At 47.4% G+C, this 27,455-nt stretch overlaps 1 protein-coding gene across 6 annotated transcripts in view; it reads right to left on the bottom strand.

Moving 5' to 3' along the window:
* The window catches only part of ATP2B2 (ATPase plasma membrane Ca2+ transporting 2), a 278,639-nt gene that overhangs the window by 52,007 nt on the left and 199,177 nt on the right, over positions 1–27,455 (bottom strand). For all 6 annotated transcript variants that reach the window (XM_069735950.1, XM_069735951.1, XM_069735953.1 and 3 more), the window contains 2 exons: positions 19,970–20,077; positions 6,416–6,598 (listed from right to left, as the gene is read on the bottom strand). In XM_069735950.1, coding sequence (XP_069592051.1) covers positions 6,416–6,598; positions 19,970–20,077 — 291 coding nt within the window. The remainder of the gene's footprint in view (positions 1–6,415; positions 6,599–19,969; positions 20,078–27,455) is intronic.

Below are 27,455 nucleotides of genomic sequence, written 5' to 3'. Positions count from 1 at the left end.
GTATAGTCCAGCTTCTCTCAGTGACTGTATGAGGTGGTGGTCAGTGATGGTATCTTTCCTAATACCTGGTGTAGTCCAGCTCCTCTCAGTGACTGTATGAGGTGGCACTCAGTGGTGGTACCTTTCCTAATACGTGGTATAGTCCAGCTTCTCACAGTGACTGTATGAGGTGGTGGTCAGTGATGGTATCTTTCCTAATACGTGGTGTAGTCCAGCTTCTCACAGTGACTGTATGAGGTGGCACTCAGTGATGGTATTTTACGTGGTGTAGTCCAGCTTCTCTCCGTGACTGTATGAGGTGGTGGTCAGTGGTCATACCTTCCCTAATACGTGGTGTAGTCCAGCTTCTCACAGTGACTGTATGAGGTAGTGCTCAGTGATGGTACCTTTCCTAATACCTGGTGTAGACCAGCACTTCTCCGTGACTGTATGAGGTGGTGCTCAGTGATGGTACCTTTCCTAATACGTGGTGTAGTCCAGCTTCTCTCAGTGACTGTATGAGGTGGTGGTCAGTGATGGTATCTTTCCTAATACGTGGTGTAGTCCAGCTTCTCACAGTGACTGTATGAGGTGGTGCTCAGTGATGGTATCTTTTCTAATACGTGGTGTAGTCCAGCTTCTCACAGTGACTGTATGAGGTGGTGCTCAGTGATGGTATCTTTTCTAATACGTGGTGTAGTCCAGCTTCTCTCAGTGACTGTATGAGGTGGTGCTCAGTGATGGTATCTTTTCTAATACGTGGTGTAGTCCAGCTTCTCTCAGTGACTGTATGAGGTGGTGCTCAGTGGTGGTACCTTTCCTAATACGTGGTGTAGTCCAGCTTCTCACAGTGACTGTATGAGGTGGTGCTCAGTGATGGTATCTTTCCTAATACGTGGTGTAGTCCAGCTTCTCTCCGTGACTGTATGAGATGGCACTCAGTGATGGTATCTTTTCTAATACGTGGTGTAGTCCAGCTTCTCTCAGTGACTGTATGAGGTGGTGCTCAGTGATGGTATCTTTCCTAATACGTGGTGTAGTCCAGCTTCTCTCAGTGACTGTATGAGGTGGTGGTCAGTGATGGTATCTTTCCTAATACGTGGTGTAGTCCAGCTTCTCACAGTGACTGTATGAGGTGGTGCTCAGTGATGGTATCTTTTCTAATACGTGGTGTAGTCCAGCTTCTCTCAGTGACTGTATGAGGTGGCACTCAGTGATGGTATCTTTCCTAATACGTGGTGTAGTCCAGCTTCTCTCAGTGATTGTATGAGGTGGTGCTCAGTGATGGTATCTTTCCTAATACGTGGTGTAGTCCAGCTTCTCACAGTGACTGTATGAGGTGGTGGTCAGTGATCATACCTTTCCTAATACGTGGTGTAGTCCAGCTTCTCACAGTGACTGTATGAGGTGGTGCTCAGTGATGGTACCTTTCCTAATACCTGGTGTAGTCCAGCTTCTCTCCGTGACTGTATGAGGTGGTGGTCAGTGGTCATACCTTTCCTAATACCTGGTGTAGTCCAGCTTCTCTCCGTGACTGTACGAGGTGGTGCTCAGTGGTCATACCTTTCCTAATACCTGGTGTAGTCCAGCTTCTCTCCGTGACTGTATGAGGTGGTGGTCAGTGGTCATACCTTTCCTAATACCTGGTGTAGTCCAGCTTCTCTCCGTGACTGTACGAGGTGGTGCTCAGTGATGGTACCTTTCCTAATACCTGGTGTAGTCCAGCTTCTCTCCGTGACTGTATGAGGTGGTGCTCAGTGGTCATACCTTTCCTAATACGTGGTATAGTCCAGCTCCTCACAGTGATTGTATGAGGTGGTGGTCAGTGGTGGTACTTTTCATAATACGTGGCGTAGTCAAGCTCCTCTCAGTGACTGTATGACTTGTTTTTACTTATCTTCTCTAACAGCATGGACATGACTGCCACCTCTGTCTCAGTAAGAATGGTCCCCAACCTTTCTTACCATGCGAGCTCCATTCAGCTCTGTGAGGAGGTTGTGGACCACATCTAGAGCCTCGACTGGTGACCTTCAGCTCCTGCCTCACTCTCAGTCATGACACCAAGATCCCCATTTAATCACAGCAAGGCAGTATACCTGCACCCAGGGTTCCTACCACACCATCATTCAGTATTCTTGCAGTCAGCGCTCCCACAACTGTCAAGCTCCGCTTCCAGCACCTCCTGTGACTGGTGGCCTCATCCTATTTCCATTTTACCATGCCTCATTTACTTCTAACCCCTGGGGTTATCACAGAAGTCCCCATCTGGAGCCCTGCTCTTCGTAGCGGTTTGCTAGACCTTATGGCAATGCACCAGTTGGCAGCCAACTGGGAAGCGCACATCATGGTCCCACAAGCCACATGTGGCCTCTGAGGTTGAGGACTTCTGCCATGGGGAATATAGAGATGTGCAGTTGATGCCCCCCGTGAAATTCTTTGCATGGAGAGATCATTGATGATTGCTACCATCTTGGGGCACTTTTGCAGCTGCTTCTACACTTAGGAACTGTCACTAATCCAAAACAATACGGAAGAGTTACACATTTTACCGCCTGAAAGTTCCTGCCAAATATGTCAGAAGGAGGCATTCATAAATGTGTCTTCCGTCGCTCCATGTGATATCATGGCCAGAAGACACGGTGGTGCTGTGCGTCCCCACTCGTGGCATATCTCCTGTCTCCAGCAGATGAAGTCACATACAGCGAAACATGTTCTGGACGCTTCCTGTGTAGACCCCACCGGCCATGTTTATTAGCGTATAAAGATAATCTCTGCATTCTAATGTGGATAATCCCTACCATAAATGTACTGTAGATAATCCCTACCATCCATGTACTAAGGATTGTAGGTAATCTCTACAGTCTAATGTGGATAATCCCTACCATCCATGTACTAAAGATAATCTCTGCATTCTAATGTAGATAATCCCTACCATCCAGATACTGTAGATAATCCCTACCATCCATGTACTAAAGATTGTAGATAATCTCTACAGTCTAATGTAGATAATCCCTACCATCCATGTACTGTAGATAATCCCTACCATCCATGTGATAAAGATTGTAGATAACCTCTACAGTCTAATGTGGATAATCCCTACCATCCACGTACTGTAGATAATCTCTTCATTATAATGTAGATAATCACCACCATCTTTGTACTGTAGATAATCTCTACATTCTAATGTGGATAATCCCTTCTATCCATGTACTGTAGATAATCCCTACCATCCATGTACTAAAGATTGTAGATAATCTCTACAGTCTAATGTGGATAATCCCTACCATCCATGTACTAAAGATAATCTCTGCATTCTAACGTAGATAATCCCTACCATCCATGCGCTAAAGATAATCTCTGCATTCTAATGTAGATAATCCCTACCATCCCCGTACTGTAGATAATCTCTTCATTATAATGTAGATAATCACTACCATCTTCGTACTGTAGATAATCTCTACATTCTAATGTGGATAATCCCTTCTATCCATGTACTGTAGATAATTTCTAGCATCCATGGCCTACATTCTAATGTAGATAATCCCTACCATCCCCGTACTGTAGATAATCTCTTCATTATAATGTAGATAATCACTACCATCTTCGTACTGTAGATAATCTCTACATTCTAATGTAGATAATCCCTTCTATCCATGTACTGTAGATAATCCCTACCATCCATGTAGTAAAGATTGTAGATAATCTCTACAGTCTAATGTGGATAATCCCTACCATCCATGTACTAAAGATAATCTCTGCATTCTAATGTAGATAATCCCTACCATCCACGTACTGTAGATAATCCCTACCATCCATCTACTAAAGATTGTAGATAATCTCCACAGTCTAATGTAGATAATCCCTCCCATCCATGTACTGTAGATAATCTCTTCATTCTAACGTAGATAATCCCTACCATCCATGCGCTAAAGATAATCTCTGCATTCTAATGTAGATAATCCTTACCATCCCCGTACTGTAGATAATCTCTTCATTATAATGTAGATAATCACTACCATCTTCGTACTGTAGATAATCCCTACCATCTTCGTACTGTAGATAATCTCTACAGTCTAATGTGGATAATCCCTACCATCCATGTACTAAATATAATCTCTGCATTCTAATGTAGATAATCCCTACCATCCAGATACTGTAGATAATCACTACCATCCATGTACTGTAGATAATCTCTACATTCTAATGTGGATAATCCCTTCTATCCATGTACTGTAGATAATCCCTACCATCCATGCCCTAAGATAATCTCTACATTCTAATGTAGATAATCCTTACCATCCAGATACTGTACATAATCCCTGCCATCCACGTACTGTAGATAATCTCTTCATTATAATGTAGATAATCCCTACCATCCACGTACTGTAGATAATCTCTTCATTATAATGTAGATAATCACTACCATCTTCGTACTGTAGATAATCTCTACATTCTAATGTGGATAATCCCTTCTATCCATGTACTGTAGATGATCCCTACCATCCATGTACTAAAGATTGTAGATAATCTCTACAGTCTAATGTGGATAATCCCTACCATCCATGTACTAAAGATAATCTCTGCATTCTAATGTAGATAATCCCTACCATCCAGATACTGTAGATAATCCCTACCATCCATGTACTAAAGATTGTAGATAATCTCTTCATTCTAATGTAGATAATCCCTACCATCCATGTACTAAAGATTGTAGATAATCTCTTCATTATAATGTAGATAATCACTACCATCTTCGTACTGTAGATAATCTCTACATTCTAATGTGGATAATCCCTTCTATCCATGTACTGTAGATAATCCCTACCATCCATGTACTAAAGATTGTAGATAATCTCTACAGTCTAATGTGGATAATCCCTACCATCCATGTACTAAAGATAATCTCTGCATTCTAATGTAGATAATCCCTACCATCCAGATACTGTAGATAATCCCTACCATCCATGTACTAAAGATTGTAGATAATCTCTTCATTATAATGTAGATAATCACTACCATCTTCGTACTGTAGATAATCTCTACATTCTAATGTGGATAATCCCTTCTATCCATGTACTGTAGATAATCCCTACCATCCATGTACTAAAGATTGTAGATAATCTCTACAGTCTAATGTGGATAATCACTACCATCCATGTACTAAAGATAATCTCTGCATTCTAATGTAGATAATCCCTACCATCCAGATACTGTAGATAATCCCTACCATCCATGTACTAAAGATTGTAGATAATCTCTGCATTCTAATGTACATAATCCCTACCATCTTCGTATTGTAGATAATTTGAAAGAAGGAATATAAACCAGCTCACCCGTGATGCATAAGCTGAGTTTCGGGAGCACGGACCCGCTGTGTCCAGGCGTGTAGAATCCAAGATGAAAATGTCCAGCTTCACTGAATCCGTGAAAAAAAAAAGTTTTCTTTATTCACAAACTTAAACATTAATCATGACTAAGGGAGCTCAGTCTCCAGAAACGCATTGACATTCTTACCCATATGTTTGTGCTGAAGTTTGTATCCTCCATGATTAAGTTTGTGAATAAAGAAAACTTTTTTTTTCACAGAATCGGCGAAGCTGGACATTTTCTTCTCACTGTAGATAATCCCTACCATCCATGTACTAAGTATTGTAGATAATCCTTACAGACTGTGGATAATCCCTTCCATCCATGTACTAAAGATAATCTAATTCTAATGTAGATACCATAATCCCTACTATCCATCCATGTATTGAAGATAATCCCTACCATCCATGTACTGTAGATAATCTCTACATTGTAATGTAGATAATCCCTACCATCCATCCATTTACTGAACATAATCCCTACCATCCATGTACTAAAGGTAATCTATACATCGTAATGTAGATAATCCCTACCCTCCATCCATGTACTGTAGATAATCCCTACCATTGATGTACTATAAATAATCCATAACATTGATGTATTGTAGATAATCCCTACCAGTGATATACTCAAGACAATCCATACCAGTGATATATTGTAGATAATCCCTACCATTGATGTACTGCAGATAATCCCTACCATCCATGTACTGTAGATAATCCCTACCATCCATGTACTGTAGATAATCCCTACCATCCATGTACTGTAGATAATCCCTATCATTGATGTACTGCAGATAATCCCTACCATCCATGTACTGTAGATAATCCCTACCATTGATGTACTGCAGATAATCCCTATCATCTGTGTACTGTAGATGTTTCTTACAATCTGTCGCTGTAGATAATCCCTTTAGCTGGTGACCTGTAGATAATCATTGAAATCTCATTAAACCACCAGTTGTGTCAGGACTCTCATGTTTGGTGGACGCTCTCCTGTCTGCATCGTGAGGCCAACCTCTATGGAGACCCTGAAGTGGTCACAATGTCACCTACAGTCACCGATATACCTGGGTTTGTATTCGGTTGAGCCCCCGGAACCAGAGAATCTGTCCCCGTCTGAGTTCTCGCTCTGCATGGTCTATTTCTTCCACATCTTCATTTAGCTCCTCTTCAGGGATTTCCTCTTTTTGGGTCAGATGACCAGTTGCCTTCAGGAACGGTAACCTGCTGGTTGGGATACTGGCAATGACCTGTAAGCAGAGGACATGGCCGGTCATACGTCAGCGCTAATTTCAGTAGTTGGTATTTACAGGCGGAAACTCCAAATCTGCCCCACATATCACAGGAGGAAACTCCCCAGCTGCCCCACATATCACATGAGGAAACTTCACACCCGTCCCACATATCACAGGAGGAAACTCTCCAGCTGATCCACATATCACAGGAGGAAACTCTCCAGCTGATCCACATATCACATGAGGAAACTCCCCAGCTGCCACACATATCACATGAGGAAACTCCCCAGCTGCCCCACATATCACAGGAGGAAACTTCACACCCGTCCCACATATCACATGAGGAAACTCTCCAGCTGCCACACATATCACAGGAGGAAACTCTCCAGCTGATCCACATATCACAGGAGGAAACTCTCCAGCTGATCCACATATCACAGGAGGAAACTCTCCAGCTGATCCACATATCACATGAGGAAACTCCCCAGCTGCCACACATATCACAGGAGGAAACTCTCCAGCTGATCCACATATCACAGGAGGAAACTCTCCAGCTGATCCACATATCACAGGAGGAAACTCTCCAGCTGCCACACATATCACATGAGGAAACTCTCCAGCTGATCCACATATCACATGAGGAAACTCCCCAGCTGCCACACATATCACAGGAGGAAACTCTCCAGCTGATCCACATATCACATGAGGAAACTCTCCAGCTGATCCACATATCACATGAGGAAACTCTCCAGCTGATCCACATATCACATGAGGAAACTCTCCAGCTGATCCACATATCACATGAGGAAACTCTCCAGCTGATCCACATATCACATGAGGAAACTCTCCAGCTGATCCACATATCACATGAGGAAACTTCACACCCGTCCCACATATCACATGAGGAAACTTCACACCCGTCCCACATATCACATGAGGAAACTCTCCAGCTGCCACACATATCAGAGGAGGAAACTTCACATCCATCTCACATATCACAGGAGGAAACTCCCCAGCTGCCACACATATCACATGAGGAAACTCCCCAGCTGCCACACATATCACAGGAGGAAACTCTCCAGCTGATCCACATATCACAGGAGGAAACTCTCCAGCTGATCCACATATCACAGGAGGAAACTCTCCAGCTGATCCACATATCACAGGAGGAAACTCTCCAGCTGATCCACATATCACATGAGGAAACTTCACACCCGTCCCACATATCACATGAGGAAACTTCACACCCGTCCCACATATCACATGAGGAAACTTCACATCCATCTCACATATCACAGGAGGAAACTCTCCAGCTGCCACACATATCAGAGGAGGAAACTTCACATCCATCTCACATATCACAGGAGGAAACTCTCCAGCTGCCACACATATCACATGAGGAAACTTCACACTCGTCCCACATATCACATGAGGAAACTTCACACTCGTCCCACATATCACATGAGGAAACTTCACACCCGTCCCACATATCACATGAGGAAACTCCTCAGCTGATCCACATATCACAGGAGGAAACTCTCCAGCTGCCACACATATCACATGAGGAAACTCCCCAGCTGCCACACATATCACAGGAGGAAACTCTCCAGCTGCCACACATATCACATGAGGAAACTCCCCAGCTGATCCACATATCAGAGGAGGAAACTCCCCAGCTGCCACACATATCACATGAGGAAACTCTCCAGCTGCCACACATATCACATGAGGAAACTCCCCAGCTGATCCACATATCAGATGAGGAAACTCTCCAGCTGCCCCACATATCACAGGAGGAAACTCTCCAGCTGATCCACATATCACATGAGGAAACTCAACAGCTGATCCACATATCACAGGAGGAAACTCTCCAGCTGCCCCACATATCACATGAGGACACTTCACACCCCTCCCACATCACAGGAGGAAACTCTCCAGCTGCCCCACATATCACAGGAGGAAACTCCTCAGCTGATCCACATATCACAGGAGGAAACTGTCCAGCTGCCACACATATCACCTGAGGAAACTTCACACCCGTCCCACATATCACATGAGGAAACTCCCCAGCTGCCACACATATCACATGAGGAAACTCCCCAGCTGATCCACATATCACAGGAGGAAACTCTCCAGCTGCCCCACATATCACATGAGGAAACTTCACACCCGTCCCACATATCACATGAGGAAACTCCCCAGCTGATCCACATATCACAGGAGGAAACTCTCCAGCTGCCACACATATCACATGAGGAAACTTCACACCCATCCCACATATCAAATGAGGAAACTCACCAGCTGATCCACATATCACAGGAGGAAACTCTCCAGCTGCCCCACATATCACATGAGGACACTTCACACCCGTCCCACATCACAGGAGGAAACTCTCCAGCTGCCCCACATATCACAGGAGGAAACTCCTCAGCTGATCCACATATCACAGGAGGAAACTGTCCAGCTGCCACACATATCACCTGAGGAAACTTCACACCCGTCCCACATATCACATGAGGAAACTCCCCAGCTGCCACACATATCACATGAGGAAACTCCCCAGCTGATCCACATATCACAGGAGGAAACTCTCCAGCTGCCCCACATATCACATGAGGAAACTTCACACCCGTCCCACATATCACATGAGGAAACTCCCCAGCTGATCCACATATCACAGGAGGAAACTCTCCAGCTGCCACACATATCACATGAGGAAACTTCACACCCATCCCACATATCAAATGAGGAAACTCACCAGCTGATCCACATATCACAGGAGGAAACTCTCCAGCTGCCACACATATCACATGAGGAAACTTCACACCCATCCCACATATCACAGGAGGAAACTCTCCAGCTGCCACACATATCACATGAGGAAACTCTCCAGCTGCCACACATATCACATGAGGAAACTTCACACCCATCCCACATATCACAGGAGGAAACTCTCCAGCTGACCAACATATCACAGGAGGAAACTCTCCAGCTGACCCACATATCACAGGAGGAAACTCTCCAGCTGATCCACATATCACATGAGGAAACTCCCCAGCTGCCCCACATATCACAGGAGGAAACTTCACACCCGTCCCACATATCACATGAGGAAACTTCACACCCATCCCACAGATCACATTAGGAAACTCTCCAGCTGCCACACATATCACAGGAGGAAACTCTCCAGCTGCCACACATATCACATGAGGAAACTTCACACCTGTCCCACATCACAGGAGGAAACTCTCCAGCTGCCCCACATATCACAGGAGGAAACTCTCCAGCTGCCCCACATATCACATGAGGAAACTTCACACCCATCCCACATATCACATGAGGAAACTCCCCAGCTGCCCCACATATCACATGAGGAAACTTCACACCCGTCCCACATATCGCATGAGGAAACTCCCCAGCTGCCACACATATCAGAGGAGGAAACTTCACATCCATCTCACATATCACAGGAGGAAACTCTCCAGCTGCCACACATATCAGAGGAGGAAACTCTCCAGCTGCCACATATATCACAGGAGGAAACTCTCCAGCTGCCACACATATCACATGAGGAAACTCCCCAGCTGCCACACATATCAGAGGAGGAAACTCCCCAGCTGCCACACATATCACATGAGGAAACTCCCCAGCTGATCCACATATCAGATGAGGAAACTCTCCAGCTGCCCCACATATCACAGGAGGAAACTCTCCAGCTGCCACACATATCACATGAGGACACTTCACACCCGTCCCACATCACAGGAGGAAACTCTCCAGCTGATCCACATATCACATGAGGACACTTCACACCCGTCCCACATCACAGGAGGAAACTCTCCAGCTGCCCCACATATCACAGGAGGAAACTCCCCAGCTGATCCACATATCACAGGAGGAAACTCTCCAGCTGCCCCACATATCACATGAGGAAACTTCACACCCGTCCCACATATCACATGAGGAAACTCCCCAGCTGCCCCACATATCACATGAGGAAACTTCACACCCGTCCCACATATCACATGAGGAAACTCCCCAGCTGCCCCACATATCACATGAGGAAACTCTCCAGCTGCCACACATATCACCTGAGGACACTTCACACCCGTCCCACATATCACATGAGGAAACTCCCCAGCTGCCCCACATATCACATGCGGAAACTCCCCAGCTGATCCACATATCACAGGAGGAAACTCTCCAGCTGCCACACATATCACCTGAGGAAACTTCACACCCGTCCCACATATCACATGAGGAAACTCCCCAGCTGCCACACATATCACATGAGGAAACTCCCCAGCTGATCTACATATCACAGGAGGAAACTCTCCAGCTGCCCCACATATCACATGAGGAAACTTCACACCCATCCCACATATCACATGAGGAAACTCCCCAGCTGCCCCACATATCACATGAGGAAACTCAACAGCTGATCCACATATCACAGGAGGAAACTCTCCAGCTGCCCCACATATCACATGAGGAAACTTCACACCCGTCCCACATATCACATGAGGAAACTCCCCAGCTGATCCACATATCACAGGAGGAAACTCTCCAGCTGCCACACGTATCACATGAGGAAACTTCACACCCATCCCACATATCAAATGAGGAAACTCCCCAGCTGATCCACATATCACAGGAGGAAACTCTCCAGCTGCCACACATATCACATGAGGAAACTTCACACCCATCCCACATATCACAGGAGGAAACTCTCCAGCTGCCACACATATCACATGAGGAAACTCTCCAGCTGCCACACATATCACATGAGGAAACTTCACACCCATCCCACATATCACAGGAGGAAATTCTCCAGCTGACCAACATATCACAGGAGGAAACTCTCCAGCTGACCCACATTTCACAGGAGGAAACTCTCCAGCTGACCCACATATCACAGGAGGAAACTCTCCAGCTGATCCACATATCACATGAGGAAACTCCCCAGCTGCCCCACATATCACAGGAGGAAACTTCACACCCGTCCCACATATCACATGAGGAAACTCTCCAGCTGATCCACATATCACAGGAGGAAACTCTCCAGCTGATCCACATATCACAGGAGGAAACTCTCCAGCTGATCCACATATCACATGAGGAAACTCCCCAGCTGCCCCACATATCACAGGAGGAAACTCTCCAGCTGATCCACATATCACATGAGGAAACTCCCCAGCTGATCCACATATCACATGAGGAAACTTCACACCCGTCCCACATATCACATGAGGAAACTTCACACCCGTCCCACATATCACATGAGGAAACTTCACACCCGTCCCACATATCACATTAGGAAACTCTCCAGCTGCCACACATATCACATGAGGAAACTTCATATCCATCTCACATATCACAGGAGAAAACTCTCCAGCTGCCCCACATATCACATGAGGAAACTTCACATCCATCTCACATATCACAGGAGGAAACTCTCCAGCTGCCACACATATCAGAGGCGGAAACTTCACATCCATCTCACATATCACATGAGGAAACTCCCCAGCTGCCACAGATATCAGAGGAGGAAACTTCACATCCATCTCACATATCACAGGAGGAAACTCTCCAGCTGCCACACATATCAGAGGAGGAAACTCCACACCCATCCCACATATCACATGAGGAAACTCTCCAGCTGCCACACATATCAGAGGAGGGAACTTTACATCCATCTCACATATCACAGGAGGAAACTCTCCAGCTGCCACACATATCAGAGGAGGAAACTCCCCAGCTGCCACACATATCCCATGAGGAAACTCTCCAGCTGCCACACATATCACATGAGGAAACTCCCCAGCTGATCCACATATCAGATGAGGAAACTCTCCAGCTGATCCACATATCACATGAGGAAACTCCCCAGCTGATCCACATATCAGATGAGGAAACTCCCCAGCTGATCCACATATCAGATGAGGAAACTCCCCAGCTGCCCCACATATCACATGAGGAAACTCTCCAGCTGCCCCACATATCACAGGAGGAAACTCTCCAGCTGCCACACATATCACATGAGGAAACTTCACACTCGTCCCACATATCACATGAGGAAACTTCACACCTGTCCCACATCACAGGAGGAAACTCTCCAGCTGCCCCACATATCACAGGAGGAAACTCCCCAGCTGATCCACATATCACAGGAGGAAACTCTCCAGCTGCCCCACATATCACATGAGGAAACTTCACACCCATCCCACATATCACATGAGGAAACTCCCCAGCTGCCCCACATATCACATGAGGAAACGTCACACCCGTCCCACATATCACATGAGGAAACTCCCCAGCTGCCCCACATATCACATGAGGAAACTCCCCAGCTGCCACACATATCAGAGGAGGAAACTTCACATCCATCTCACATATCACAGGAGGAAACTCTCCAGCTGCCACACATATCAGAGGAGGAAACTCTCCAGCTGCCACATATATCACAGGAGGAAACTCTCCAGCTGCCACACATATCACATGAGGAAACTCCCCAGCTGCCACACATATCAGAGGAGGAAACTCCCCAGCTGCCACACATATCAGATGAGGAAACTCCCCAGCTGATCCACATATCAGATGAGGAAACTCTCCAGCTGCCCCACATATCACATGAGGAAACTCTTCAGCTGCCCCACATATCACAGGAGGAAACTCTCCAGCTGCCACACATATCACATGAGGAAACTTCACACTCGTCCCACATATCACATGAGGAAACTTCACACCCGTCCCACATATCACATGAGGAAACTCCCCAGCTGATCCACATATCACATGAGGACACTTCACACCCGTCCCACATCACAGGAGGAAACTCTCCAGCTGCCCCACATATCACAGGAGGAAACTCCCCAGCTGATCCACATATCACAGGAGGAAACTCTCCAGCTGCCCCACATATCACATGAGGAAACTTCACACCCGTCCCACATATCACATGAGGAAATTCCCCAGCTGCCCCACATATCACATGAGGAAACTTCACACCCGTCCCACATATCACATGAGGAAACTCCCCAGCTGATCCACATATCACAGGAGGAAACTCCCCAGCTGATCTACATATCACAGGAGGAAACTCTCCAGCTGCCCCACATATCACATGAGGAAACTTCACACCCATCCCACATATCACAGGAGGAAACTCCCCAGCTGCCCCACATATCACATGAGGAAACTCAACAGCTGATCCACATATCACAGGAGGAAACTCTCCAGCTGCCACACATATCACATGAGGAAACTTCACACCCATCCCACATATCACAGGAGGAAACTCTCCAGCTGCCACACATATCACATGAGGAAACTCTCCAGCTGCCACACATATCACATGAGGAAACTTCACACCCATCCCACATATCACAGGAGGAAACTCTCCAGCTGACCAACATATCACAGGAGGAAACTCTCCAACTGACCCACATATCACAGGAGGAAACTCTCCAGCTGACCCACATATCACAGGAGGAAACTCTCCAGCTGACCCACATATCACAGGAGGAAACTCCCCAGCTGCCACACATATCACATGAGGAAATTCCACACCTGTCCCACATATTGCAAGAGGAAACTCCACATCTGCCCCACATATAAAACAGGAGGAAACTCCACATTTGTCCATGTCACAGGAGGAAACTCCACATCTGTCCCACATATCACAGGAGGAAACTCCTCATCTTTCTCACATATCACAGGAGGAAACTCCCCAGCTGCCACACATATCACATGAGGAAACTCCACACCCGTCCCACATATCACAGGAGGAAACTCCACATCTGCCTTACATATAAAACAGGAGACAAAAAAGAGCACAGTAAGACCAAAAACACTCTGTTACAAAAAATCACAGAATAAGCAAGTGCTAGTAAAAAAAATGGAAAAAAACAGGGTATTTGGTTGATACGTTTTTTGCAAAAAATGTATACTAATCTGCATCACCAAACGTCAAGGTATACCCATATAGAGCAGTCCTAACTGATGTATGCAATCCCTATCTGATGTATTTAAAAACCTGATCATCTGTATAGTACCTGTATAAGCAGGGTTCAGAGAGGAAAAGTCCATGTGGACACATGTGGGCCACTTGCACAAAAGCTGTTCCATTTAGCGTGTCCACATGGACTTTTCCTCTCTGCGACGGGCACAGTCCGGCCGAGAATTACTCCCTCCCTACTTCCGTCCAGTCAGTGCTGGCGCCCGCTCCATACTCCCCTCCAGTCAGTGCTCACACAGGGTTAATGACAGCGTTAACGGACCGCTACGTCATCTCGCGAGACTGCAATGCACTCTTGGGAGCGTCGGGCACAGTCCGGCCGTGAAATGGCCGCTCCCTACAATCGGCGACATTGGCGTGGGATTTAAATCCTGCTTCGCTGATTGGTCGCGGTCAACTGGCGTGACCAATCAGCGACATTGCCGCGGGATTTAAATCATGCTTCGCTGATTGCTTGCGCCCAGCCGGCGCGACCAATCAGCGACATTGGCGCGGGATCTAATGTTAAAAATAATTAAAAAAAATAAAAAAGCATTATATACTCACCTTCCGGATCCAGCCCAGGCCTTTCCCGCTCCTCGCGACGCTCCGGTGACCGGTCCATGCATTGCATTCTCGCGAGATGATGACGTAGCGGTCTCGTGAGACCGCTACGTCATCATCTCGCGAGACCGCAATGCACTCTTGGGACCGGAGCATCGCGAGAAGCTCTGGTCACAGTTATTGAGGATGACTACACATCTCCTGTCACAGTTACTGAGGATGACTACACAGCTCCTGTCACAGTAACTGAGGATAATTGCACAGCTCCTGTCACAGTTACTGAGGATGACTACACATCTCCTGTCACAGTTACTGAGGATGACTACACAGCTCCTGCAGCTCCTGTCACAGTTACTGAGGATGACTACACTGCTCCTGTCACAGTTACTGAGGATGAATACACAGCTCCTGTCACAGTTACTGAGGATGACTACACTGCTCCTGTCACAGTTACTGAGGATGACTACACAGCTCCTGTCACAGTTACTGAGGATGACTACACAGCTCCTGTCACAGTTACTGAGGATGAATACACAGCTCCTGTCACAGTAACTGAGGATAATTGCACAGCTCCTGAGGATGACTACACATCTCCTGTCACAGTTACTGAGGATGACTACACAGCTCCTGCAGCTCCTGTCACAGTTACTGAGGATGACTACACTGCTCCTGTCACAGTTACTGAGGATGAATACACAGCTCCTGTCACAGTTACTGAGGATGACTACACTGCTCCTGTCACAGTTACTGAGGATGAATACACATCTCCTGTCACAGTTACTGAGGATGACTACACAGCTCCAGTCACAGTTACTGAGGATGACTACACTGCTCCTGTCACAGTTACTGAGGATGAATACACAGCTCCTGTCACAGTTACTGAGGATGACTACACTGCTCCTGTCACAGTTACTGAGGATGACTACACAGCTCCTGTCACAGTTACTGAGGATGACTACACAGCTCCTGTCACAGTTACTGAGGATGAATACACAGCTCCTGTCACAGTAACTGAGGATAATTGCACAGCTCCTGTCACAGTTACTGAGGATGACTACACATCTCCTGTCACAGTTACTGAGGATGACTACACAGCTCCTGCAGCTCCTGTCACAGTTACTGAGGATGACTACACTTCTCCTGTCACAGTTACTGAGGATGACTACACAGCTCCTGCAGCTCCTGTCACAGTTACTGGGGATGACTACACAGCTCCTGTCACAGTTACTGGGGATGACTACACAGCTCCTGTCACAGTTACTGAGGATGACTACACTTCTCCTGTCACAGTTACTGAGGATGAATACACAGCTCCTGTCACAGTTACTGAGGATGACTACACTGCTCCTGTCACAGTTACTGAGGATGAATACACATCTCCTGTCACAGTTACTGAGGATGACTACACAGCTCCAGTCACAGTTACTGAGGATGACTACACAGCTCCTGTCACAGTTACTGAGGATGACTACACAGCTCCTGTCACAGTTACTGAGGATGACTACACTGCTCCTGTCACAGTTACTGAGGATGAATACACAGCTCCTGTCACAGTTACTGAGGATGAATACACATCTCCTGTCACAGTTACTGAGGATGACTACACAGCTCCTGTCACAGTTACTGAGGATGACTACACTGCTCCTGTCACAGTTACTGAGGATGACTACACTGCTCCTGTCACAGTTACTGAGGATGACTACACAGCTCCTGTCACAGTTACTGAGGATGACTACACATCTCCAGTCACAGTTACTGAGGATGACTACACAGCTCCAGTCACAGTTACTGAGGATGACTACACAGCTCCTGTCACAGTTACTGGGGATGACTACACAGCTCCTGTCACAGTTACTGGGGATGACTACACAGCTCCTGTCACAGTTACTGGGGATGACTACACAGCTCCTGTCACAGTTACTGGGGATGACTACACAGCTCCTGTCACAGTTACTGGGGATGACTACACAGCTCCTGTCACAGTTACTGGGGATGACTACACAGCTCCTGTCACAGTTACTGAGGATGACTACACATCTCCTGTCACAGTTACTGAGGATGACTACACAGCTCCTGTCACAGTTACTGGGGATGACTACACAGCTCCTGTCACAGTTACTGGGGATGACTACACCGCTCCTGTCACAGTTACTGGGGATGACTACACAGCTCCTGTCACAGTTACTGGGGATGACTACACAGCTCCTGTCACAGTTACTGGGGATGACTACACAGCTCCTGTCACAGTTACTGGGGATGACTACACAGCTCCTGTCACAGTTACTGAGGATGACTACACATCTCCTGTCACAGTTACTGAGGATGACTACACAGCTCCTGTCACAGTTACTGAGGATGACTACACAGCTCCTGTCACAGTTACTGAGGATGACTACACATCTCCTGTCACAGTTACTGAGGATGACTACACAGCTCCTGTCACAGTTACTGAGAATGACTACACAGCTCCTGTCACAGTTACTGAGGATGACTACACAGCTCCAGTCACAGTTACTGAGGATAATTGCACAGCTCCTGTCACAGTTACTGGGGATGACTACACAGCTCCTGTCACAGTTACTGGGGATGACTACACAGCTCCTGTCACAGTTACTGGGGATGACTACACAGCTCCTGTCACAGTTACTGAGGATGACTACACATCTCCTGTCACAGTTACTGAGGATGACTACACAGCTCCTGTCACAGTTACTGAGGATGACTACACAGCTCCTGTCACAGTTACTGAGGATGACTACACAGCTCCTGTCACAGTTACTGAGGATGACTACACAGCTCCAGTCACAGTTACTGAGGATGACTACACAGCTCCTGTCACAGTTACTGAGGATGACTACACAGCTCCTGTCACAGTTACTGGGGATGACTACACAGCTCCTGTCACAGTTACTGGGGATGACTACACTGCTCCTGTCACAGTTACTGGGGATGACTACACAGCTCCTGTCACAGTTACTGAGGATGACTACACATCTCCTGTCACAGTTACTGAGGATGACTACACATCTCCTGTCACAGTTACTGGGGATGACTACACAGCTCCTGTCACAGTTACTGAGGATGACTACACATCTCCTGTCACAGTTACTGAGGATGACTACACAGCTCCTGTCACAGTTACTGGGGATGACTACACAGCTCCTGTCACAGTTACTGGGGATGAATACACAGCTCCTGTCACAGTTACTGGGGATGACTACACAGCTCCTGTCACAGTTACTGGGGATGAATACACAGCTCCTGTCACAGTTACTGAGGATGACTACACAGCTCCAGTCACAGTTACTGAGGATAATTGCACAGCTCCTGTCACAGTTACTGGGGATGACTACACAGCTCCTGTCACAGTTACTGGGGATGACTACACAGCTCCTGTCACAGTTACTGGGGATGACTACACAGCTCCTGTCACAGTTACTGAGGATGACTACACATCTCCTGTCACAGTTACTGAGGATGACTACACAGCTCCTGTCACAGTTACTGAGGATGACTACACAGCTCCTGTCACAGTTACTGAGGATGACTACACAGCTCCTGTCACAGTTACTGAGGATGACTACACAGCTCCAGTCACAGTTACTGAGGATGACTACACAGCTCCTGTCACAGTTACTGAGGATGACTACACAGCTCCTGTCACAGTTACTGGGGATGACTACACAGCTCCTGTCACAGTTACTGGGGATGACTACACTGCTCCTGTCACAGTTACTGGGGATGACTACACAGCTCCTGTCACAGTTACTGAGGATGACTACACATCTCCTGTCACAGTTACTGAGGATGACTACACATCTCCTGTCACAGTTACTGGGGATGACTACACAGCTCCTGTCACAGTTACTGAGGATGACTACACATCTCCTGTCACAGTTACTGAGGATGACTACACAGCTCCTGTCACAGTTACTGGGGATGACTACACAGCTCCTGTCACAGTTACTGGGGATGAATACACAGCTCCTGTCACAGTTACTGGGGATGACTACACAGCTCCTGTCACAGTTACTGAGGATGACTACACAGCTCCAGTCACAGTTACTGGGGATGACTACACAGCTCCTGTCACAGTTACTGAGGATGACTACACAGCTCCTGTCACAGTTACTGAGGATGACTACACAGCTCCTGTCACAGTTACTGAGGATGACTACACAGCTCCAGTCACAGTTACTGAGGATGACTACACAGCTCCTGTCACAGTTACTGGGGATGAATACACAGCTCCTGTCACAGTTACTGGGGATGACTACACAGCTCCTGTCACAGTTACTGGGGATGAATACACAGCTCCTGTCACAGTTACTGATGATGAATACACAGCTCCTGTCACAGTTACTGGGGATGAATACACAGCTCCTGTCACAGTTACTGGGGATGACTACACAGCTCCTGTCACAGTTACTGGGGATGAATACACAGCTCCTGTCACAGTTACTGATGATGACTACACAGCTCCTGTCACAGTTACCGAGGATGACTACACAGCTCCTGTCACAGTTACCGAGGATGACTACACAGCTCCTGTCACAGCTTTAAATGGAGGACATAACAGTTAAGCCTCCTAGCTGCACACTAATATTCTATTAGCTTATTGAGGAGACTATAGAGGGAAGGATAACAACACAGTCTGCCCAGCAGGCCCAGATGGTACAGACTATAGCTGGTCATGTGATACTGTACTGATGCATCATGGGATAGATAGTATGTCTCTGAAAATTAAAATGGTGTCTGAAGAGAAGCAAAAAGGAGGCTGCACTGCAGGGAAGAGAAAATAAGTAGATGAGAAATGGAAAGTTTACCTGACCCCACACGAGTTCCCCGAAACCAAGAAATATACACCACATCCACTGATCCAGCTGCAGCGGAGCACAACTGAACGGCTTCCCCCCGAACTGCACGATCACGATCTGCAAAGAAACAGCTGTCAGAATATTTAGAGATCTCTCCTGAGCATTTACTGCAAGACATGAGGTGTTGGGAGGGTCTGTACTACATATTAACCCCTATGCTCAGATATTCCACATTTAGTGCAGAAAGCCACAGAAATCCGCAGGAAAAGACACTAAATCATGAGGGATCTGTTGCTCCCATGTAAACAATAAATCAACCCTCCTGGCCACAGTCTCCTGGAGTCCTGTGAGCTCTCTACTGTAAGAGCGGTCACACTGTGGGGATCTCTACTGTAAGAGCGGTCACACTGTGGGGATCTCTACTGTAAGAGCGGTCACACTGTGGGGATCTCTACTGTAAGAGCAGTCACACTGTGGGGATCTCTACTGTAAGAGCGGTCACACTGTGGGGATCTCTACTGTAAGAGCGGTCACACTGTGGGGATCTCTACTGTAAGAGCGGTCACACTGTGGGGATCTCTACTGTAAGAGCGGTCACACTGTGGAGCTCTACTGTAAGAGCGGTCACACTGTGGGGATCTCTACTGTAAGAGCGGTCACACTGTGGGGATCTCTACTGTAAGAGCGGTCACACTGTGGGGATCTCTACTGTAAGAGCAGTCACACTGTGGGGATCTCTACTGTAAGAGCGGTCACACTGTGGGGATCTCTACTGTAAGAGCGGTCACACTGTGGGGATCTCTACTGTAAGAGCGGTCACACTGTGGGGATCTCTACTGTAAGAGCAGTCACACTGTGGGGATCTCTACTGTAAGAGCGGTCACACTGTGGGGATCTCTACTGTAAGAGCGGTCACACTGTGGAGATCTCTACTGTAAGAGCGGTCACACTGTGGGGATCTCTACTGTAAGAGCGGTCACACTGTGGGGATCTCTGCTGTAAGTGTGGTCACACTGTGTATCTACTGTAAGAGCGGTCAAACTGTGGAGCTCTCTACTGTGAGAGCGGTCACACTGTGGGGATCTCTACTGTAAGAGCGGTCACACTGTGGGGATCTCTACTGTAAGAGCGGTCGAACTGTGGAGCTCTCTACTGTAAGAGCGGTCCCACTTTGGGGATCTCTACTGTAAGAGCGGTCACACTGTGGGGATCTCTACTGTAAGAGCGGTCACACTGTGGAGCTCTACTGTAAGAGCGGTCACACTGTGGGGATCTCTACTGTAAGAGCGGTCACACTGTGGGGATCTCTACTGTAAGAGCGGTCACACTGTGGGGATCTCTACTGTAAGAGCGGTCACACTGTGTGTATCTACTGTAAGAGCGGTCAAACTGTGGAGCTCTACTGTAAGAGCGGTCACACTGTGGAGCTCTACTGTAAGAGCGGTCACACTGTGGGGATCTCTACTGTAAGAGCGGTCACACTGTGGGGATCTCTACTGTAAGAGCGGTCACACTGTGGGGATCTCTACTGTAAGAGCGGTCACACTGTGGGGATCTCTACCGTAAGAGCGGTCACACTGTGTGTCTCTACTGTAAGAGCAGTCAAACTGTGGAGCTCTACTGTAAGAGCGGTCACACTGTGGGGATCTCTACTGTAAGAGCGGTCACACTGTGGGGATCTCTACTGTAAGAGCGGTCACACTGTGGGGATCTCTACTGTAAGAGCGGTCACACTGTGGGGATCTCTACTGTGAGAGCGGTCACACTGTGGGGATCTCTACTGTAAGAGCGGTCACACTGTGTGTATCTATTGTAAGAGCGGTTAAACTGTGGGGATCTTTACTATAATAGCGGTCACACTGTGGGGATCTCTACTGTAAGAGCGGTCACACTGTGTGTATCTACTGTAAGGGCGGTCACACTGTGTGTATCTATTGTAAGAGCGGTCACACTGTGGGGATCTTTACTATAATAGCGGTCACACTGTGGGGATCTCTACTGTAAGAGCGGTCGAACTGTGGAGCTCTCTACCGTAAGAGCGGTCCCACTTTGGGGATCTCTGCTGTAAGAGCGGTCACACTGTGGGGATCTCTACTGTAAGAGCGGTCACATTGTGGGGATCTCTACTGTAAGAGCGGTCACACTATAGAGCTCTGTACTGTAAGAGCGGTCACACTGTGGAGCTCTACTGTAAGAGTGGTCACACTATAGAGCTCTGTACTGTAAGAGCGGTCACACTGTGGGGATCTCTACTGTAAGAGCGGTCACACTGTGGGGATCTCTACTGTAAGAGCGGTCACACTGTGGGGATCTCTACTGTAAGAGCGGTCACACTGTGGGGATCTCTACTGTAAGAGCGGTCACACTGTGGGGATCTACTGTAAGAGCGGTCAAACTGTGGAGATCTCTATTGTAAGAGCGGTCACACTGTGGGGATCTCTACTGTAAGAGCGGTCACACTGTGGGGATCTACTGTAAGAGCGGTCAAACTGTGGAGATCTCTACTGTGAGAGCGGTCACACTGGGGATCTCTACTGTAAGAGCGGTCACACTGTGGGGATCTCTACTGTGAGAGCGGTCACACTGTGGGGATCTCTACTGTAAGAGCGGTCACACTGTGGGGATCTCTACTGTAAGAGCGGTCACACTGTGGGTATCTACTGTAAGAGCGGTCAAACTGTGGAGATCTCTACTGTGAGAGCGGTCAAACTGTGGGGATCTCTACTGTAAGAGCGGTCACACTGTGGGGATCTCTACTGTAAGAGCGGTCACACTGTGGGGATCTCTACTGTAAGAGCGGTCACACTGTGTGTATCTATTGTAAGAGCGGTCACACTGTGGGGATCTCTACTGTAAGAGCGGTCACACTGTGGGTATCTACTGTAAGAGCGGTCAAACTGTGGAGATCTCTACTGTGAGAGCGGTCAAACTGTGGGGATCTCTACTGTAAGAGCGGTCACACTGTGGGGATCTCTACTGTAAGAGCGGTCACACTGTGGGGATCTCTACTGTAAGAGCGGTCACACTGTGGGGATCTCTACTGTAAGAGCGGTTGTCAGGAGCTATTTCATTTCATAGAATCACGCTCACTGACCTCTGCTATGTTCCTTAAAGCTGCAGATTCGACCCCCCTTCTCTTTTCTGCTTGCCAGCCAGGGCCGGCTGCAGGTTTTTGAGGGCCCTGGGCAAAAGAGTCTCAGTGGGCCCCCCCTTTAACACATAACACGATTCATCATCACATATAAACACAGCCATGTAGTATATAACACATCCCACGTCGTATATAGCAAAGCCACGTAGCATATAACACAGCCACGTAGTATATAGCACAGCCCACGTAGTATATAACAGCCCATATAGTATATAGCACAGCCCACGTAGTATATAACAGCCCATATAGTATATAGCACAGCCGAGGTAGTATATAACACACCATTTAGTATATTGCACAGACATGTAGAATACAGCACAGCCCCCCTCCCCCCAAGAATGGCCCCATAGTCCAGTACTCACTGTTAGTTACAAAAAAAAACACTCCTCACCTCTCAACGTTCCCGCGCCGCGCTGCTCCCTCCCTGCTCCGGTCTCGGTGGCTGCCGCTGCACTGCCTGACACACAGCGAGTGCGCGATGACGTCATTGCGCACCCGCAGCGGCAGTGTCAGAGGAAGAGTGGGGAATAATGGGAGAGGGAGCGTCAGGTGACGCTCTCTCCTCCATCATTTGCTTTGAACTTTTCCAGCAGATGCCGGTAAAGTTCAAAGCGGCGGCGGGGGAGTTGGTGCTTGCGACAGGCAGCCCTCCTGCCCATAGCAGCTGCATGATGTGCCGCTAGCTGAGGGCCCCTGGGGGAGCGGGGGCCCTAGGCACTGGCAGCTGCTTGCCCCTAACACCGGCCCTGAATGGGCCCCCCTGCCTCGCCAGGGCTCCGGCACTTGCCCGGGTGCTGACGCCGACCCTGCTGCCAGCCCATGGCAGGAATTCTCAGCCACTCACCCTCCCTCTCCCCTGCTATATAGTGTAATGGGAGACTAATGTGCAGCAGCCCCTCCCTCGTCCCAGGAATGCCTTTGTCTGGGAACTCTAAAAATGTAAATAGTTGGAAAAGCAGTGCATGTCATTACTCAGCCCACTCAGTGATGTCACGACAAGAGGGCATATCTTTACCCCTGCTGAATTGGGGGCAGTCTTAGCCCAGGAAGCGAGATAACAACAGCTCGGCAAAGCTGTTCTAATGCACCTGGATGTATCTCCTGAGCATACGGCGCCATGCTGGTATGAAATGATCTGAACGACCTGTAAGTGTTCTCTATTCAATTTTAATCCCATTTTATTTGTAATTTGTAATGTACACATGATGTTGTCTTCTTCATAATATCTTTTCTACTTTGTAAACACTGCCTACCCTTTTTTTTGGAGTAAAATATATCATTTACTAGCTTGTCTCTTCATGCTAAATAAACAAACTGTTGCTTACTCTGAAGTGAATTGCGCTACTGAGTTGGGTTGGCTCCGGACCCGTTAACCCTTGTGGAATCAGAGCTGGTGGCAGCATACTTTGTTCTGTGTGATTGGGAATCTTTGTAGCGAAGGCGGCGTTGATAATTATTGTTCCCACCTGTGTGGGAGTAGTGATATCGCCCTCGCTGCAGAGTGCCCAATAGCCAGTACATAGCAGGCAGCCTTTCTGGCGACTAATTACCCTAGGTGCAGTACCTAATCTGACCTGAGGGTAAGGGGAGCGCCAGAGAGCTGCAAGTTCTAAACCGGAACTGGGAAGTGGGATATAGATAAATCCCCATCAGAAGGAACCAGGGGCAACCAAACAACCCCGGTTCGTGACAAATTGATGTGAGTAGTGGGGACGATACAGGTATCCTCCCCAGGATCCCTGACATATTGTTGGGATCCGTGACATATTGTTGGCAGCACGGTGTGAACCGTAACAGCGGTCACACTGTGGACATCTCTATTGTAAGAGCGGTCACACTGTGGACATTTCTATTGTAAGAGCGGTCACACTATAGAGCTCTGTACTGTAGGAGCGGTCACACTATAGAGCTCTGTACTGTAAGAGCGGTCACACTACAGAGCTCTGTACTGTAAGAGCGGTCACACTATAGAGCTCTGTACTGTAAGAGCGGTCACACTATAGAGCTCTGTACTGTAAGAGCAGTCACACTATAGAGCTCTGTACTGTAAGAGCGGTCACACTGTAGAGCTCTGTAGTGTAGGAGCGGTCACACTATAGAATTCTGTACTGTAAGGGCGGTCACACTATAGAGCTCTGTACTGTAAGAGCGGTCACACTATAGAGCTCTGTACTGTAAGGGCGGTCACACTATAGAGCTATGTACTGTAAGAGCAGTCACACTATAGAGCTCTGTACTGTAAGAGCGGTCATACTATAGAGCTTTGTACTGTAAGGGCGGTCACACTATAGAGCTGTGTACTGTAAGAGCGGTCACACTATAGAGCTCTGTACTGTAAGGGCGGTCACACTATAGAGCTCTGTACTGTAAGAGCGGTCACACTATAGAGCTCTGTACTGTAAGGGCGGTCACACTATAGAGCTGTTTAGTGTAAGAGCGGTCACACTATAGAGCTCTGTACTGTAAGAGCGGTCACACTATAGAGCTCTGTACCGTAAGAGCGGTCACACTATAGAGCTCTGTACTGTAAGAGCGGTCACACTATAGAGCTCTGTACTGTAAGAGCGGTCACACTATAGAGCTCTGTACTGTAAGAGCGGTCACACTATAGAGCTGTGTACTGTAAGAGCGGTCACACTATAGAGCTGTGTACTGTAAGAGCGGTCACACTATAGAGCTCTGTACTGTAAGAGCGGTCACACTATAGAGCTCTGTACTGTAAGAGCGGTCACACTATAGAGCTCTGTACTGTAAGAGCGGTCACACTATAGAGCTCTGTACTGTAAGAGCGGTCACACTATAGAGCTCTCTACTGTAAGAGCGGTCACACTATAGAGCTCTGTACTGTAAGAGCGGTCACACTATAGAGCTCTGTACTGTAAGAGCGGTCACACTATAGAGCTCTGTACTGTAAGAGAGGTCACACTATAGAGCTGTGTACTGTAAGAGAGGTCACAATATAGAGCGCTGTACTGTAAGAGCGGTCACACTATAGAGCTCTGTACTGTAAGAGCGGTCACACTATAGAGCTCTGTACTGTAAGAGCGGTCACACTATAGAGCTCTGTACTGTAAGAACGGTCACACTATAGAACTCTGTACTGTAAGAGAGGTCACACTATAGAGCTCTGTACTGTAAGAGCGGTCACACTATAGAGCTCTGTACTGTAAGAGCGGTCACACTATAGAGCGCTGTACTGTAAGAGCGGTCACACTATAGAGCGCTGTACTGTAAGAGCGGTCACACTATAGAGCACTGTACTGTAAGAGTGGTCACACTATAGAGCTCTGTACTGTAAGAGCTGTTCATTATTGGCCGAATGTGGACTGGTTTTCTTGGTGGTCACACTATAGAGCTCTGTACTGTAAGAGCAGTCACACTATAGAGCTGTGTACTGTAAGAGTGGTCACACTATAGAGCTCTGTACTGTAAGAGCAGTCACACTATAGAGCTCTGTACTGTAAGAGCGGTCACACTATAGAGCTGTGTACTGTAAGAGCGGTCACACTATAGAGCTCTGTACTGTAAGAACGGTCACACTATAGAGCTCTGTACTGTAAGAGAGGTCACACTATAGAGCCCTGTACTGTAAGAGCGATCATACTATAGAGATATGTACTGTAAGAGCGGTCACACTATAGAGCTGTGCACTGTAAGAGCGGTCACACTATAGAGCTCTGTACTGTAAGAGCGGTCACACTATAGAGCTCTGCACTGTAAGAGCGGTCACACTATAGAGCTCTGTACTGTAAGAGCGGTCACACTATAGAGCTCTGTACTGTAAGAGCGGTCACACTATAGAGCTCTGTACTGTAAGAGCGGTCACACTATAGAGCTCTGTACTGTAAGAGCGGTCACACTATAGAGCTCTGTACTGTAAGAGCGGTCACACTATAGAGCTCTGTACTGTAAGAGCGGTCACACTATAGAGCTCTGCACTGTAAGAGCGGTCACACTATAGAGCTCTGTACTGTAAGAGCGGTCACACTATAGAGCTCTGTACTGTAAGAGCGGTCACACTATAGAGCTCTGTACTGTAAGAGCGGTTACACTATAGAGCTCTGTACTGTAAGAGAGGTCACACTATAGAGCTCTGTACTGTAAGAGCGGTCACACTATAGAGCTCTGTACTGTAAGAGAGGTCACACTATAGAGCGCTGTACTGTAAGAGCGGTCACACTATAGAGCTCTGTACTGTAAGAGCGGTCACACTATAGAGCTCTGTACTGTAAGAGCGGTCACACTATAGAGCTCTGTACTGTAAGAGCGGTCACACTATAGAGCTCTGTACTGTAAGAGCGGTCACACTATAGAGCTCTGTACTGTAAGAGCGGTCACACTATA

This window comes from Ranitomeya imitator, chromosome 8, assembly GCF_032444005.1.
Source record: "Ranitomeya imitator isolate aRanImi1 chromosome 8, aRanImi1.pri, whole genome shotgun sequence".
NCBI lineage: Eukaryota > Metazoa > Chordata > Amphibia > Anura > Dendrobatidae > Ranitomeya > Ranitomeya imitator.
Note: the sequence above shows the minus strand (reverse complement) of the source record. Positions and strands in the feature narration are given on the sequence as shown.